Source organism: Mirounga angustirostris, unplaced genomic scaffold (genome assembly GCF_029215605.1).
Source record: "Mirounga angustirostris isolate CCGP_5_RB_7025 unplaced genomic scaffold, mMirAng1.0.hap1 SCAF_4, whole genome shotgun sequence".
NCBI lineage: Eukaryota > Metazoa > Chordata > Mammalia > Carnivora > Phocidae > Mirounga > Mirounga angustirostris.
Genome location: NW_026991712.1, coordinates 64988972 through 65005122, shown reverse-complemented (window position 1 = coordinate 65005122; position 16151 = coordinate 64988972). Strand labels below are relative to the sequence as shown.

General features: G+C 38.7%; 1 protein-coding gene across 3 annotated transcripts in view; it reads right to left on the bottom strand.

The window, feature by feature from the left end:
• MYBL1 (MYB proto-oncogene like 1) overlaps positions 1 to 10686 on the bottom strand; it is a 39329-nt gene extending 28643 nt beyond the window's left edge. For 2 of the 3 annotated variants that reach the window (XM_045896461.2, XM_045896462.2), the window contains exons 1-3: positions 10257 to 10685; positions 423 to 528; positions 12 to 83 (exon numbers count right to left, since the gene is read on the bottom strand). In XM_045896461.2, the coding sequence (XP_045752417.1) occupies positions 12 to 83; positions 423 to 528; positions 10257 to 10276 (198 nt within the window). In that variant the 5' untranslated portion in view covers positions 10277 to 10685. Of the gene's footprint in view, positions 1 to 11; positions 84 to 422; positions 529 to 10256 lie in introns of all 3 variants that reach the window. The other variant, XM_054512583.2, reaches the window with a different exon arrangement.
• Between the last annotated feature and the right edge of the window lie 5465 nt (positions 10687 to 16151).

Here is a 16151-nt window from a genome sequence, read left to right as displayed (position 1 = left end):
AGTTTACTCACTTGAAGATGACTAGCAATTAGAGTCCAATCATCAGTTCCGTGTTGTTCAACCAACTTCTTTAACTTATCATCCTATTAAAACAGGAATGAAAATTAGAAAGCTTTCCTCCCCCACCTATTCCTCTATCCCTAAATATAGATAACTCTCCAATTCTTTCCTGTCATATCTGACAGCCATCTATAGAAGGACAAGCCACTATAATACAAGCTCTCCCATTTACTCTACTGTTTCTCTCAGTCTCAACATCAAACCACTGTTCACACCTCTGGTGGAAGAAAAATATGTGCACATTAGTTGATGAATAACTTTTCTCAGGTTTTGCTTTTCAATATCTTTTAATATCTTTATTAAATATTATTATTAACAAGTAAATACAAGTATGAAATTAATAAACCTGATCACATAATTACCTCATCTCTTGTCCATTTTACTCTGTTCCAGAGTTTCTTCAATCCTTTCTGTTGTGGTACTTCATAATCATGATCAGCATACTGAAGGTCATCATCCTCATCCTCACTAAAAAAAAATAAAAACCCACAATTGTGAAATCAAGAGTTTTATGTAAATTTGTGAATTCAATCTTTGAAACTTTGTATACAGGTATGACTGAAGAAGCCACTCAGACTAACATACATCAAGTTAGATTATTCAAAATATAAAAAATTAAGAGTCATACAATTGAGAATAGCTATAGTTCTTACTGACACCAGAGAAATGATACGCCACCAGGGGTCAAGTGATAACCTCTATGTCATGCTAAAGAGTTTGACTTTTATTCTTTATTTGACCTTTATCCTAAAGAGTTAAAGGGCTTTAAGTAAGGGAAAGACACCTCGTGTTTTGGAAAAATCACTGGCAGGAATGTGGAGAAATGGAGGAAGGAAGACCAATTACTAATCTTTTACAATAACCCAAGTAACAATGTTAAGGGTGAAATACAAAACACAGTCACATCTAGTTAAAAGAAACAATGGAAGAAATGATTCATCAGCATTACCAACAACAAAATTAAAATATGTGAAAATAATTTGAATATATAAGATCAAGGCATAGTAAACAATGAAACACTATTATAAGATACATTAGACTTGAATAAATGGAAAAACACTCAGACCCCATTCCTGGATAGGAAAACAATATTACAGATGTCCATTCTCCCTAAATTAATTCATAAATTTTTTTTTATTTAAAGATTTTTATTTATTTATTTGAGAGAGCGAGAATGAGAGAGAGAGAGTACATGAGAGAGGGGAGGGTTAGAGGGAGAAGCAGGCTCCTTGCTGAGCAGGGAGCCTGATGCGGGACTCGATCCAGGGACTCCAGGATCATGACCTGAGCTGAAGGCAGTCGCTTAACCAACTGAGCCACCCAGGCGCCCCATTTTTTTTTAAAGATTTTTATTAATTCATAAATTTTTTATTTTTTTTTAAAGTAGGCTCCACACCCAATGTGAAGTCCAATGCAGGACTCGAACTCATGACCATGGGATCAAGACCTGAGCCGAGATCAAGAGTGGGACACTTAACCGACTGAGCCACCCAGGCACCCCTAATTCATAAATTTAATGAATAATGATTTTCAGAGGGAGGGTTGCCTGGGTGGCTCAGTCAGTTAAGCATCTGCCTTCAGCTCAGGTCATGATCCCAGGGTCCTGGGATAAAATCCCACATTGGGCTCCCTCTCCTTCTGCCTGCCATTTCCCTTGCTTGTGTGCTCACTCTCCCTCCCTCTCTCTCTAATAAATAAATAAAATCTTTAAAAATAAAAAAGATTGGGTGCCTGGGTGGCTCAGTTGGTTGAGCAACTGCCTTCAGCTCAGGTCATGATCCTGGAGTCCCGGGATCGAGTCCCACATCGGGCTCCCTGCTCAGCAGGGAGTCTGCTTCTCCCTCTGCCCCCCACCCCATGTGCTCTCTCTCTCTCTCAAATAAATAAATAAAATCTTTAAAATAAAAAAATAAAAAAATAAATAAGATTTCAGAGGGACTTAGACATGCTGATTCTATAGTTCATATGGAAAAATAAACAATTAGCACTACCCAGTATGAAGACATACTGTAGAGAAACAATAAATAAAACAGAACAGTACTGGCATATGAACAGATACACAGGTCAATGGAAGAGAACAGAACATTAAAAAAAAAAACCACACCCAAATGGGAATTTGGTAAATTTTAACAGTAACATATCAAATCAGTGGGGTAAAGATGGACTTTTCAATAAGACACAGGGTGGCTATTATACATAAAGCTTGAGTCTTACTTTAAAATAAAAAACGTCAGATGAAGCAACTATCTTACATTTTAAAAACTGAAACTGTAATAGTACTATTAAAAAAATAGGATAGAATTCCATCTTTTTATACCCTTGAGTAGAAGAGATCTAAATGTAACAAAAATCAAGAAACCATAAAAGAATAAACCAACTAAGGTAATAACAGTGGCAATGGAAAGAAGCATGTGAAACAGAGTTATTAAAAAGGTAGAAACAAAAGGATTTTGCAAGCAATCAAGGATGCCTCCAAAACTTCTCTGACTTTAGGAGCATAAACAGAGCTATCCACTGAGATACAGAATAGAAGGAAAAACAGAACTTTGAGAGGGAGAAGAGAATGGGGAGAGTAGGCAGTTTTGGACTAGCTGATTTAAAGGCACTTGAGAAATATACAAGTGAATATATCTTGAACAGCACTGTCAATAGAAATATAACACAGCCACATATGTAATTTCCTAGTAGCCACATTTTAAAAATAGAAACAGGTCAAAATAATGTAAATTATTTAACCCAATATATTAAAAAATTACTACTTCAACACATACTCAACATAATCATGAACTAGTTTACATTCCTTTTTTACTTACTAAAGTCTTCAAAATCTAGTGTGTATTTTATAGTTAGAGTGCATTGCAATTCAGACTAACCACATTTTAAGAGCTCAATAGCAACATGTGGGGAATGGCTATTCTATTGGGCAGAGCAGATCTAGGAAGGCACCAGGGCACATGGATCTTCTGCTCAGGTTAAGAGGCCTAGGGTAGACACACAGTTTTGGCAATCACCAGCATAGAGAAAACAGTTAAAGCCATGAGAACATGAAGCCTCAGAAAAGAGGGCGGGTCTTTATGATAAACTGAATTAGAGGATTTTGGGTAGCTAGAGGACTGAATACAGTCATGAGCATCTGAAAATAATAAGAGCAAATATTTATTTAAACTTTCTAAGTACCAGACATTAGGTAGTCTCTGAAATTTCTGTCTTAAAACCCCACAACAACCCCAAGAGGGAAATATTACTATTCCCACTTTACAGAAAAGGGAGACTTTGACTTAGAAAAGTTAACTTCTTGCCTACAGTTACACCAAATGTAGCATGACTGAACTCCAAAATTCACTATTTAACCAGTATACTACCACATACTAGAAAAATAGGGAAGAGGATACTAAGAAGCTGGAAGATACCAAAGACAAACTTGAAGTATAAATCCGAACAAGGTTCTAGTTATAACTGAACTACTTATTTTGCATCGTGGATATATTAACCTCTTAGGGCTTTAGTTTACCTGTTTGTGAAATAAGGATAATACCACCTACCTTATAGTGCTTCAAGGATAAAATTAAATGAAAAAACATATAAAACACCTCATGGCACAGAGAGGTAGCTCAATATTAGTATTATGTGCGTAGGCTGACTGCCCAACAATATTCAAGATTATTTCTGCTTTACTAGATTCAACTCTTTTCCAAAAATTCACTCTGATTTCAAATAGCTAAAGTTTGATGATTTAACTTTAATGTAATATATTTAAGAACATGTGGGTAGTTCCCAATATCTACATATAGTTTAATTCTTACAAAACTGAAAAATGAAGGCCTAGATTTAATATATACTGTCTATAGATCCTTTGCAGGAACTTCTGATTTCCCTTGATTTGTCAATTCTATAGGACCAAAATTCTTTTTTTTTTTTTTTTAAGAAGGCTTCATGTCCAATGTGAAGGTTGAACTCGTGACCCAGAGATCAAGAATCACATGTTCTACCAACTGAGCCAGCCTGGTGCGAGCCCCCCCACCCCCCCCACCCCCGGCCCCGGACCAAAGTTCTTCATATCTGACCAAGCAAGACACCAAGATCCCCAACTCCCCTACCTATGTAACTATCTATCTGCTTCAGTTCAATGCATTTCAACATTCCAATGCTCTCTCCCTAAAGCCAGTGTCTATTTGTAACAATAATCTGCCAGTTCTATGCTTGTTTTGTTGAATTAATCTGAAAATAAAGACACAAGTTTAAAGAAATACCTGTTATTTGCTGCCATCTTCAGCTATCAGAAATATCCACCTGATTAGCCAAGATTCAATAGTTAAAATGGAGATGGTTCAGGATCCAGTGACTTAATAAATTTCTAAGAAGGCTACCAAATCAGAAAAACACCATATTGAGGCTTTCTGTCCAATTTGTATGTACTCATGGCATCTACCCTTCTTTTTTAATGCTCATCACACAGGCCAACCTTTCCAACCAAATAGTAAGTTCAGGAATGCAAAGACCATATCTGATACCTCTCAGCACCAAGCACAGTACCTGTAATATTTGTAAAATTAATGATCAGTGAATGATCTTCCTTACTCTTTTACCTCCTCCAAGTACTCTGTATTCCAAAATTACCTCATTCCCTTCCAACCCAATGAAAACTTCCACCTCCCTCAATACAGCTGATCTCAAGTGGATATGAGAGAGAAAACTTTTTTTTTTAACAAATGAAAATACCTCTAGGAGAAGGGGAAAGGCATTCTCATTTATTAAAAAGGACTTTCAAGGGGCGCCTGGGTGGCTCAGTCGTTAAGCGTCTGCCTTCAGCTCAGGTCATGATCCCAGGGTCCTGGGATCGAGCCCCGCATCGGGCTCCCTGCTTGGAGGGAAGCCTGCTTCTCCCTCTCCCTCTCCCACTCCCCCTGCTTCCGTTCCCTCTCTCGCTGTGTCTCTCTCTGTCAAATAAATAAATAAAATCTTTAAAAAAATAAAAAATAAAAATAAATAAATAAATAAATAAAAAGGACTTTCAAAATCCAAATGCACATCCAAGTGGTAGAATTTTAAGAAGCATAACCTGCTGAAACAAACAAAATATTCAGTACAGAAGGGGTTCTTTCGGGTGTCTACTAATATTGCCTAACCTTTCCTGGAACTGTCCCCAGCAACATTACCACTTCCTGCCATCCCAAACAGCCCTCAGTTGTGCTTTTCACAGGTTCCCCCCTTTCTCCCACCCCTCAGATCCCAACAGCTTTCACAACAGCATATTTGACACTGCTTTTAAAAATTAGATTATTTCTAGATCAAAAAATGTTTAATTCGGGGACTTGCCTATATAAATCTTGAGTGTTCAAAAAAAATATCTACATCAAGTCCAATCTGTACAAAATTCACTGTAGGTTATCAGATTATTTTAACTTAAGGGTAGGAGTCCAAAGACGTTACTTTGGTCAAAAGACCAGTTTCCAAGGAGTCATTTTCCTGAAAACTTGTTCAACTTTAAAATTTGGCCTTAGTTTTTAACTACATACTTGGTTTGTGAGAAATTTCTATTTCTACATGAGGTTTCATTCTCTGTTTTGCATCAGCATGGTCATCAGTTTCAGAGAGTTATACAGCCCAGTCAATGTTCAGGAAGCTGGGTTTTTTGAGTGGGTGAATGTGAGGGAGGATTAAAGTAGAATTCTTAGAATCATCTCTCTACCACTGGGACTTTCCTGGAGTCTATCCACCTAGCCACTTCTTAGTTTTAGCATAAGTTATTTCTATATTGGTTAAGTAATTGTTGAAAGAATGATATAACTTTTAAATAAGTGTGACAGAATAAGATCCTAGAAAATTATCAATATCATTAGCTACAATAGAAAGATGCCTGAGAATGTGTACAATTTGCCAATAAAAAAGAGAAGGGATAAAACCCCACACGTAATCTCACCAATATTCTACTTTCACCACTGCTTAATAATGGTTAGACACCATCAAAACAAATCTGTTCTATTTATCTGCTTTTTAATATCATCGTTTAGCATTTTTATATTGTAGCAGTGATGATAATATATAATAACTAAATAAAATCAACTCCTTACTACAGAAGTCAGTCATTTTTAGCCTAAGATGACTGATCTAGAAGACAACAAAAATAGGTAAAATTATTTCTCCAGAGACAAAGCAAAAAATAGAAAAGGAATTTGGTTTCTGAATCTTCATCCAGGACTTGGTTACCAGAATTACTCTGCCAATTTTATTTTTTTAAGTCAAAGAAAATATTTATTCTATAACTGTCTGATATGTAAACTAGCACTACATTCAAATGAAAAGGTTTTTTTTTTAGATTATGAATGAACAAAGTGTTTAGGGTGATTATGAAACAGCCAAATGAAGCATGTACACACACACACACACACACACAAGTACTATGACTCATTAGGCCAGGAAAATGGTTAAGAGAAACTTTACAATGGGTGAGAGCTAATAGGATGTTACGGTCATAACTTACCCTGTGAAATAATACACAAACTATTCATACTTGACTATATTAAGATAAAACATTTAGGGAGAAGTTCAATTTTTAAAGGATACTAATTTTTAGAGTGAAATGAGGTACTGAAAGGAAGAATTTGAGAATTTTTAAAAATTTACTTTTATTTGAAAAGAATCACTGGTTCAAAATTAAAGAAATATCAATAGTTCTATCAAATTTGCTCTAATAAAATTACTTCAACTTGATCGTATTTTGAGTCATAAATCATCAAATCTGAAATTTTTATCAAAATCCAAAATTACATCTTTATTTTAAACTGGGTTGGGGCGCCTGGGAGGCTCAGTCATTAAGCATCTGCCTTCGGCTCAGGTCATGGTCCCAGGGTCCTGGGATCAAGCCCCACATCGGGCTCCCTCCCTGCTTGGTGGGAAGCCTGCTTCTCCCTCTCCCACTCCCTCTGCTTGTGTTCCTTCTCTCACTGTGTCTCTCTCTGTCAAATAAATAAATAAAATCTTAAAAAAAAAAATAAACTGTCTTGACAGGGTAATTCTATATTTTCTTAAATCCAATCAAATTCAAGGTATGAAAACTTACCAGGTTGAGTTAAAAAAGTGAAATCAGGCCACCCGGTGGTAATATTATGTACTGCACACATGAATATTTTATTTCCAAACCTGGACTGCAAACTAGCATCATTATAGTAAGACAAATTTGACTTCATTTGACCAGTATTAATAGTAATACTGAAATAAGTTCTGAAGGGAATTCTACCTACCTACTGATAAACAAAAATGATGACTGAACTTTTCTATTTTATTCCATTAGTGTGTATATTTTTAAATGAGCAAAGATGATTACAAAAGGATTCAAAACAGGATATACATTAAATCTGGAAGTTACTTTACAGACCCTAAAATCCAAACCCCTAGAACAACAGACTTAAAAACTGGGATATAGAGTTTACTTGCTTTTCTAAAACAATATTGCTAATTAATGACACAGCTGCTTAAAAAATCAGTTCATTTTCAGTATTCTTTCACCCATAACACTCATTTTGCTGGAAATAACAGTAAAATTGCTTCCCATACACACACATAACCCACTAAAAAACATTTTCCAATGCAAAAGCTGGCTTTTACCTTTCCAGTTTAGTGCAGTTCACCAAGTGTAAATACCTGAATCTGTTACTACTTAAATATGTCTTCTAGCTTCTAAATGACATTCTTTAAAGTTTATTTTTAAGGGTAGATCTAGCTTTTAAAAACTAAAATTAATTACTCAATACATAAATATGCTTAAAAATCAAATACATGTTAATAACATATACCAATTTTGGTATTGCCTATAAATTATATCATTAAAACCCCCAGTGAGATCTAAAACTATTTAAAGTCACAACACTAAATGAGCCTTTTCCTTTATGTAAATCTAGATCAGAGATACTACAGCTATCTTAAACAAAAATCAAAAGAGCCAACATCCTCCAGTTGTTTCGACCTAAGGTAACAGGTTTTTTTTTTTTTTTTACTTTTTTTTCATATCATACAGAAAAAAGTATATTACAGGATTTATGCCCATAGTCTTATGCAAAACTTTTATATAGCAAACTATAGTTTTCACTCAAATACGTAGTCGTATAGTAGAGATCTTAAATTGACCAAATTATTTCCTTTCTCAACTATAAATTAGGTTCATATTTATTATTAAGACATTTAACCAAAAGGCATGAGACCAGACTTTGCCCAATAATTTCAGCTTCAAAACATTTCACATTCTATTATCTTCTAAGATAAATAAGACATATTTTCATATACAAGAAATATAATTTAGAGCATGAAACACATTTAAGTAAGAAGACCCCAAGAAATACACCATTTAGATGTGATAACTTCTCACCACATTCTCTACCTCTATACTCCCATAGGGAGCACAGCTTCACCCCACCGCATTTAATTACTCCAGCCTTATGATTTTTTAAATCATTCTATAATACATTTTAATTCATACAGCTGACAAGGAACGAAAGTGAACAGTACATCAATGTTCAGATCTCAATGCTCACAGTATTGTGAATAAAAGAAAATAACGTACACAGGCAAATTAGTCATTAAATTACTTCTCCTTTCTTAGTCTACTATTATGAAGCATACAAAAACTATGAAATGAACAGACAAAATCAATTGGAGGACAGGGTTCTAACATTCAAGTATCCACGTCTAACCATATCTAAATGATGATGGTAGCATTAGCTAAGACACTCTTTCAAATAAGATTAACATCAGTACTGATAGGTAGATAATGCCACACAATGAATATAAACAAACTTCTGTTTTTGAGTTGACATAGTCACTTGTCACTTTGCTTAATGAAATTATTTTATTTTAAAAGTTTTGTATATTTAAAAATCCACAAGGCCTAAGCCAGTACCTCAGTAATTATAATTATAGGAGTTTTAATATCTATCTTTTTTGAAGATTAGGAAGTTAATTAGAGCAGAGATTCTCACCTGGGTGATTCTACCCCCCTCAACACACATTTGGTAATGTCTGGAAACATTTGATTGTCACAACTCAGAGAAATGGTGTTACTGGCATCTACTGGACAGAGGCCAGGGATGCTATTAAACATACTACAAAGCATAGGGCAGCCCCCCACTACTGAGAATTATCTAATCCATGTATCAGTAGTGATAAGGTTGAAAACCCTGTTGTAGAGAGGTGGGTTTATGTGAGTGTATATTTGTTCCATCTGAATCTGCAATGAATGAATCCTAGTACTAAATTTCAACTTAAGAAATACATCTCTAGTTATGACTTTAAGGCTGTGAACCTAGATAAACAAAACCACTTGGAAATCCTGCCAAACATCTTTTCAGGTTTATTTAATACTACTGACAAAAGACAACCTCGTTTTTTGTCATCTAAGTGGTTACTACACACAACTTAGGTGTAGCTACTATAGTAACGTATAAATAAAAATTAGATGAGTAAATTCCTCCTAGCCAGTTTTCCAACAAAAATTATGCCCTACCTCTCTGGGCAACACTTAGTTACAGACAGAGCCAAACACGGGAACTAAAAATATTCAGTGAATCAAACATTGTTTTAAGATCAAGCTAGGGTAGTAACAGTGTAACAACTTCCCAGCAGAAGATACTAAAAATATATACATAAAGCTGAGAACATGGGAACGGTAATCACGGAAAACATCAAAAAGGTCCTCTCTCCTCAGCTATTCCTCAGAGGATTTTCTCTACCTGTCAAGGTAGCAAAGATGGCAGAGGGGTCCCAGCGCAGGTTTATCAGAGTTTAACTGATACAGTAATTCAGAAGAAAAGAATCTCTCCGGACACCATTTTCAAGCCGTCCGGGCTGCACATGAGCACTTTTATGTGCGTGGGGTACTCCCTGAAAGCGCAGATTTACCTGGCAAGAAACTCCAAGAGGAGGCTGTGAGAGACTGAAGTCTGGACGTGCGCTGTTGGGAAAATCAACTCCTTAGATCAATCTGGGCATTTGTTACTCACTTTCTGCGCCTTAAACACAGTGGTCCCCAACTCTCCACACGTCACGGCTGCGATCGGGCCAGCCGGGCCGAAGAGGCTGTGGGGCTGCGGGAAGGAAAACCTCTGCCCCAGCTGGGGAGGGCCTGATGGGGAAGCACTGGGACAGGGAAAAGAATCTGAGCCGGGACAGTGCCAACAGGCCTGAGTGAAAGGGATGTCACCCACCTGCGCGACCTCTTCGCCATCCTTCAAGTACCGCATAGGCGCGGGCTGGGCGGGGACGCAGTTAAGCCTCCTCCAGCCTCAAGCGAATGCTCCTTGTTCCCGACCCTCCAGCCGCTTCCCTCGCTCCCTCTCCGAGGCGACCGAGAGTGGAACGCACGTCCCCGGCAGGGTAGGACGGAGGGGCGGACCGCGACCCGCCCCCGGCCCGCAGCGCCGCTCCTAGCCCCGGTCCGGCCCGGTCAGGGATGCCCCCAACATGTCAGCAGGCGCGCTCCCGCCCTCCGCCGGCCCCTCCCGCCGCCTCTCAGCCTCTACTCAGTGGTCCCAGCTCAGCTCTGCGGCGGGCGCCGACCCCCGCCCTCACCCCGCAGCGAGCAGCTCTGCAGGGCTCGCAGCCTCCTGCAGGGTTTTGTCCGCACCGCCGAATCTCGCGCCCAGCCTCCCTCAAGAGCCGCCGTTTGAATCTGCGCACGCGGCCCCGAACCTCATTGGCTGTAGCGGCCGCACGCGGGGGGACGAGGGCGGGGCGGGGAGAGCGCGCGCGACTGAGGGCGGGGCTGGGGGGCTGGAAGTCGGGACTGGAACTCGCGGGAGTCGTGGAAGGAGCTGGGAGTCAGGGGGTGGGGCCGCAGGGCGGGCTCGCGGGTCTTGCCTTGACAGGACCCGGAGCGCGCCGAGCGCCGCACTGCGCGGGGCCTGCTGGGAAAGCGAGTTCCGGTGCTCGCTTAGAGGCGGGTCCGGAAGCTGCGGCGCGAGTCCAAACTTCCCGGGGTTCGCGGACACGGTCCTTGGGGGTTGGGCGGCCTCGCCAAGGCAAGTCCCCGCACCCTCCTTTCAGCCACAGCTCCTCCATTCCTAACTCCTCGTGTGCATCCCGCCTTGTTAGTTAGGGGGCGCGGTCTTCCGATTTGAGACAAATCTAACCATAAAATTTGCGCGGCCGTTATTGTTTAAGCAAAAATGTGAGCTATTTTTTGCCCAGACATCAGAGCTACTGGACTAGCGAACACTGTGGTAGGAAACCGAATATCGAGAATGAGCGGGAGTGACAGGTGAGAAAAGTTTTTAGCTGGAGTCGTGCTTGGCACAGAAAAAGGAAATAAGCCAAGTCTGCGTCCAGTCTTCGCAGTGCTTAATCCCTTAGCTCGCTGTACGGGAAATAATTGAACCCGGATCCAGAAGAACAATGCGGGAAGACAGGAGCGAACTGGAAATTTTGCCCAGATAAATCAGTATGGTAGTCAACTATAGAAGGTGACCTTCCCTCGCAGGAGAGACGGGAGGAGGGGAGAACTGCATGGAAGGAGTTTCCAGCAGTTCTAACTACTTTAGAAGTTTCAAGTGTAAAACTACGAACTGCTGGAATCAAGTAACAGTAAAGTAAATTACAGTAACAATTAGACATGGTAAAGGATCCAAATTTGCAACGTAACATGCTCTACTGCATAGAGCACTAAACCACATGTTAATATTATAACAGACTTACATTTTGCTATTTTGAAATTTTACGCATCAATTTTTGCAAATCAGAGATGCAGGTGCAAATGTGAATTGAAGAGCTTGCATGCACTACTTTGAAAACTTAAAACGCCTTTTTATAGTTCCTTTTTCTCAAGATAAGGGTTCTGGGAAGGTAAAACACCTTTTATATCATTCGTTATTGTGTTGCTCGTTCACTTTATTTTTAACCTAATTGAGAAAGTAATGTCATTTGAAAACTGATTTCTGATTTACTCCTGAGTCATACATTACTCAACTTACTTATATTCTAATAGGAAGCAGAGTTTCTCCTATATATTAGGCTTTTTACACAGAGTACTTTTTTAGAGCTCGAAGGCAGGTATTTTAGATTTTGAAAGGGGTTCACAGTCATTTGAATACACACTTGAATGTAATTGAGAGCTGGGCTTTTTTTTTTTTTTAGCAAAATATACATTTTAAAAGAGTTTTTATTCCGAGTATTATAAAGAGCTCTCAAAACAGCTATGAGGTGGGGGGAAGCAATGAAAAAATGAGCAAAAGATTAGAGCAGACATTTCACAAAAAAAGATAGACAAATGGCAAATAAGCCACATGAAAAGACGCTCCACATCATTGATCATTAGAGAAATGCAAATCAAAACCACAGTGAGATACTATCACACAGCTATTAGGAGGAGGGGGAAGACTGACTATACAAGTGTCGGTAAAGGAGAAGATGCTGAGCAAATATAACTTTCATGCATTGCTGGTAGAAATGCAAATAGAACAGACACTTTGGAAAACTAATGTTTATAGTGGTTTTATTTGTAATCACCCCAAACTGAAAACACTCAAAGGGATGTTCTTCTCATTATCACACTTCTCAATCCCCGAGAGTTGTTTTGAATAGTCTGTTAAAGTTTCTCAGGTTTTTCCACTGAGGTATAGGGGATTGAAAACCAAGGGGAAAATGATGGAGGACAAGTGTTAGAAATTTCTTTAAAAACTGTTTTATCTTAAAAACTCATGTAAAGTTTTCTTTCTACTCCATGACAAATATATTCCTATTTTTAATTATAAAAATGATTTTTAAAATATTTTTTTAATTTATTTTTTTTAAGTAATCTCTACGAACCCAACATGGGGCTCAAACTCACAACTCTGAGGTCAAGAGTCGCATGCTCCTCCAACTGAGCCAGCCAAGTAACCCTAGAAAAATTATTTTGAAGGTATATACTGATTTACTTTCTTACTCCAAATCTTTAAATAAATTGCTTCATTATTATTAAATAAATGAGCAGTAAAGTGCACCATGCTCATCCTTCCCATGACTATACCAACTTATTCTCCAGAAAGGCCAAATACTCCCAAGGTTTGCTTATGTTGTTTGAAAAGCTTTTGCGGGCTTAATATAGTACCTGAGAGACTATACTTTTAATAGAGCCATATGTATCATTGCCATAAATAGATTTTTGTTCTATTTATTGTAGAATCCCAGTCCCTAGAATAGCAATACATCAGTATACAATGAATAAACAAAGGCAAATAATAAGCTCATGAATAAATGTGTTCATAAAAATATAAATTAGGGGTGCCTAGGTGGCTCAATCGGTTGGGCATCTGCCTTCTGCTCCGGTCATGATCCCAGGGTCCTGGGATTGAGCCCCACGTTGGGTTTCCCTGCTCTGCAGGGAGCCTGCTTCTCCCCTCTCCCTCTGCCTGCAATTCCCCCTGCTTGGCTCATCTCTCTCTGTCAAATAAATAAATAGTCTTTTAAAAAAGCATAAATTTGAAATACCATTTTATGACTACTAAGGTAGCAAAATATTTCTAAATTCTGTCAACAAACTTTGAATAATTCCTTGATGTTAGTACTGAAACTGGTATAATCCTTTTGGAAAGCAATACTAAGCAAAACCCATGAAGATGTGCATAGCCTATGACAGACATTTTATCTTAATATACTGTAATTTGGGGTGCCTGGGTGGTGCAGTCGTTTGAGTGTCCAACTCTTGGTTTCGGCTTGGGTCATGATCTTGGGGTTCTGGGATCAAGACCCTCGTCAGACTCCACACTCAGAGGGGAGTCTGCTTGAGATTATCTTTCCCTCTGTCTCTCCCGCTTGTGCCGTCTCTCTCTCTCTCTAAAATAAATAAAATCTTCTTTAAAAATACTGTAATTCAATGCAAGCAAAAAAGATGTACTTCAATGCTTATAATGTTATATTTCATTAAAACCCCAGTTGGTTCTCATCAGGAACAATTACAGCAGTAAAAATAGTGTAATATTAAGACAATGCCATTAAATAGCTGTTACGCCACTGGGCCCTTTTAGGTGTTTCACATGCATTCATCTTAGATAATATGCACAACTTGTATAATTGTAACAATCCTATGAGGTAGGTACTATTATTTTCATCCACTTTATTTTTTTAGAAAAGATTTTATTTATTTATTTGACAGACACAGTGAGAGAGGGAACACAAGCAGGGGGAGTGGGAGAGGGAGAAGCAGGCTTCCCGCCGAGCAGGGAGCCTGATGTGGGGCTCCATCCCGTGACCCTGGGATCACGACCTGAGCCGAAGGCAGATGCTCAACGACTGAGCCCCATCACCCACTTTATAAATGAGAAAAATAAGGCACCAAAAGGTTAATTTGTTCAAGGGCCTATAGAGGCAGAACCAAGATTTGAATTAGAAACCAAGTTCCCAATCACTTTACTACCCTAAAATCCATGAGCATTCAACTACCAGCATAGTATAGATGTACTGTAGGATGGTGTAGAGCAAAGAGCTGGTAGCAGAATTGTATGATTAATATGTTATCTATGTACGTAAGGTCTCAGGGTGTATGTGTATGTGGGTAAGTGTCTAACATTATAGAAAATGGTCTATGGGGGCGCCTGGGTGGCTCAGTTGGTTAAGCTAATGCCTTCGGCTCAGGTCATGATCCCAGGGTCCTGGGATCGAGTCCCACATCGGGCTCCCGGCTCAGCGGGAAGCCTGCTTCTCCCTCTCCCACTCCGCCTGCTTGTGTTCCTGCTCTTGCTGTCTCTGTCTCTGTCAAATAAATAAAAATAAAATCTTTAAAAAAAAAAAAAAAGAAAGAAAGAAAATGGTCTATGGACTGCATACCAAACTGTTTAGCAGTGTTTTACTTTGGAGGGAGGGATGAGATGGGGGCAGGGCAGGCTTTAACTTTTTACTCTATGTATTTTTGTATTATTTGACTTTTTTAAAGCATAAATTCTTGTTTATTTTATTTTTTTAATTTAAAAAAATGACCTGGAGGGGCACCTGGGTGGCTCAGTCGGTTAAGTGTCTGCCTTCGGCTCAGGTCATGATCTCAGGCTCCTGGGATTGAGTCCCGTGTTGGGCTCCCTGCTTCTCCCTCTTTCTCTGCCCCTCCCTCCCTGCCTGTGCTCATGCTCTCTCTGTCTGTCAAATAAATAAATAAAATCTTTAAAATCATTAAAAATGAAATAAAAATTTAAAAATGAGCTGAAAATAAAAAGAAATAGCATGTTATATAAAACTTGCCCCAGTATTGATAACGCTAAATAAACATGCTTTGGCAGAAATGATGAAACCATATATTATGTGCTCAATCTGAGAACAAAAATCAGGTTTAGGATTATATCTTGGATACATAAATATCTGTTTCAACCTCTCCCCACCACCAATGTATTTTGGTAATCTCTACATTTAGGATACTATTTTAAGTTTGATGGAAATTATAAATAGAAATCATACTGTCATAAGCAGCTATAGAATTCTTAGTTTGGCTTTTAAAGGTAAAAATGAGTGGTTGATCTGCAAGAAAAAAACTGTAAGAGAAAAAAATATTTTAAATTGTGCCTATTCAGGAGGTGGGTGGGGGGATGGGTTAAATAGGTGATGGGGATTAAGGAGGGCACTTGTTTTTTGTTTGTTTGTTTTTTAAATATTTTATTTATTTATGTGACAGAGAGAGACACAGCGAGAGAGGGGACACAAGCAAGGGGAGTGGGAAAGGGAGAAGCAGGCTTCCCACCAAGCAGGGAGGGAGCCCGATGTGGGGGCTTGATCCCAGGACCCTGGGATCATGACCTGAGCTGAAGGCAGACGCTTAACAACTGAGCCACCCAGGAGCCCCAAGGAGGGCACTTGTGATGAGCACCAGGTGTCATATGGAAATGTTGAATGACTGTATTGTATACCTGAAACTAATATTACACTGTATGTTAACTAACTGGAATTTAAATAAAAACTTAAAAAAATTTTAAGTGTCCCTATTTCAAACCAATATTCTTTGCTCTACTCTTTTGTAGTAGCTAGAATAATGGCCCATCCAAAGATATCCATGTTCTAGTTCCCAGAACCTATGAATATAATACCTTAATGGCAAAAGGGACTTTGCAGTTGTGATTAAATTAAAGATCTTGACATGGGGATAT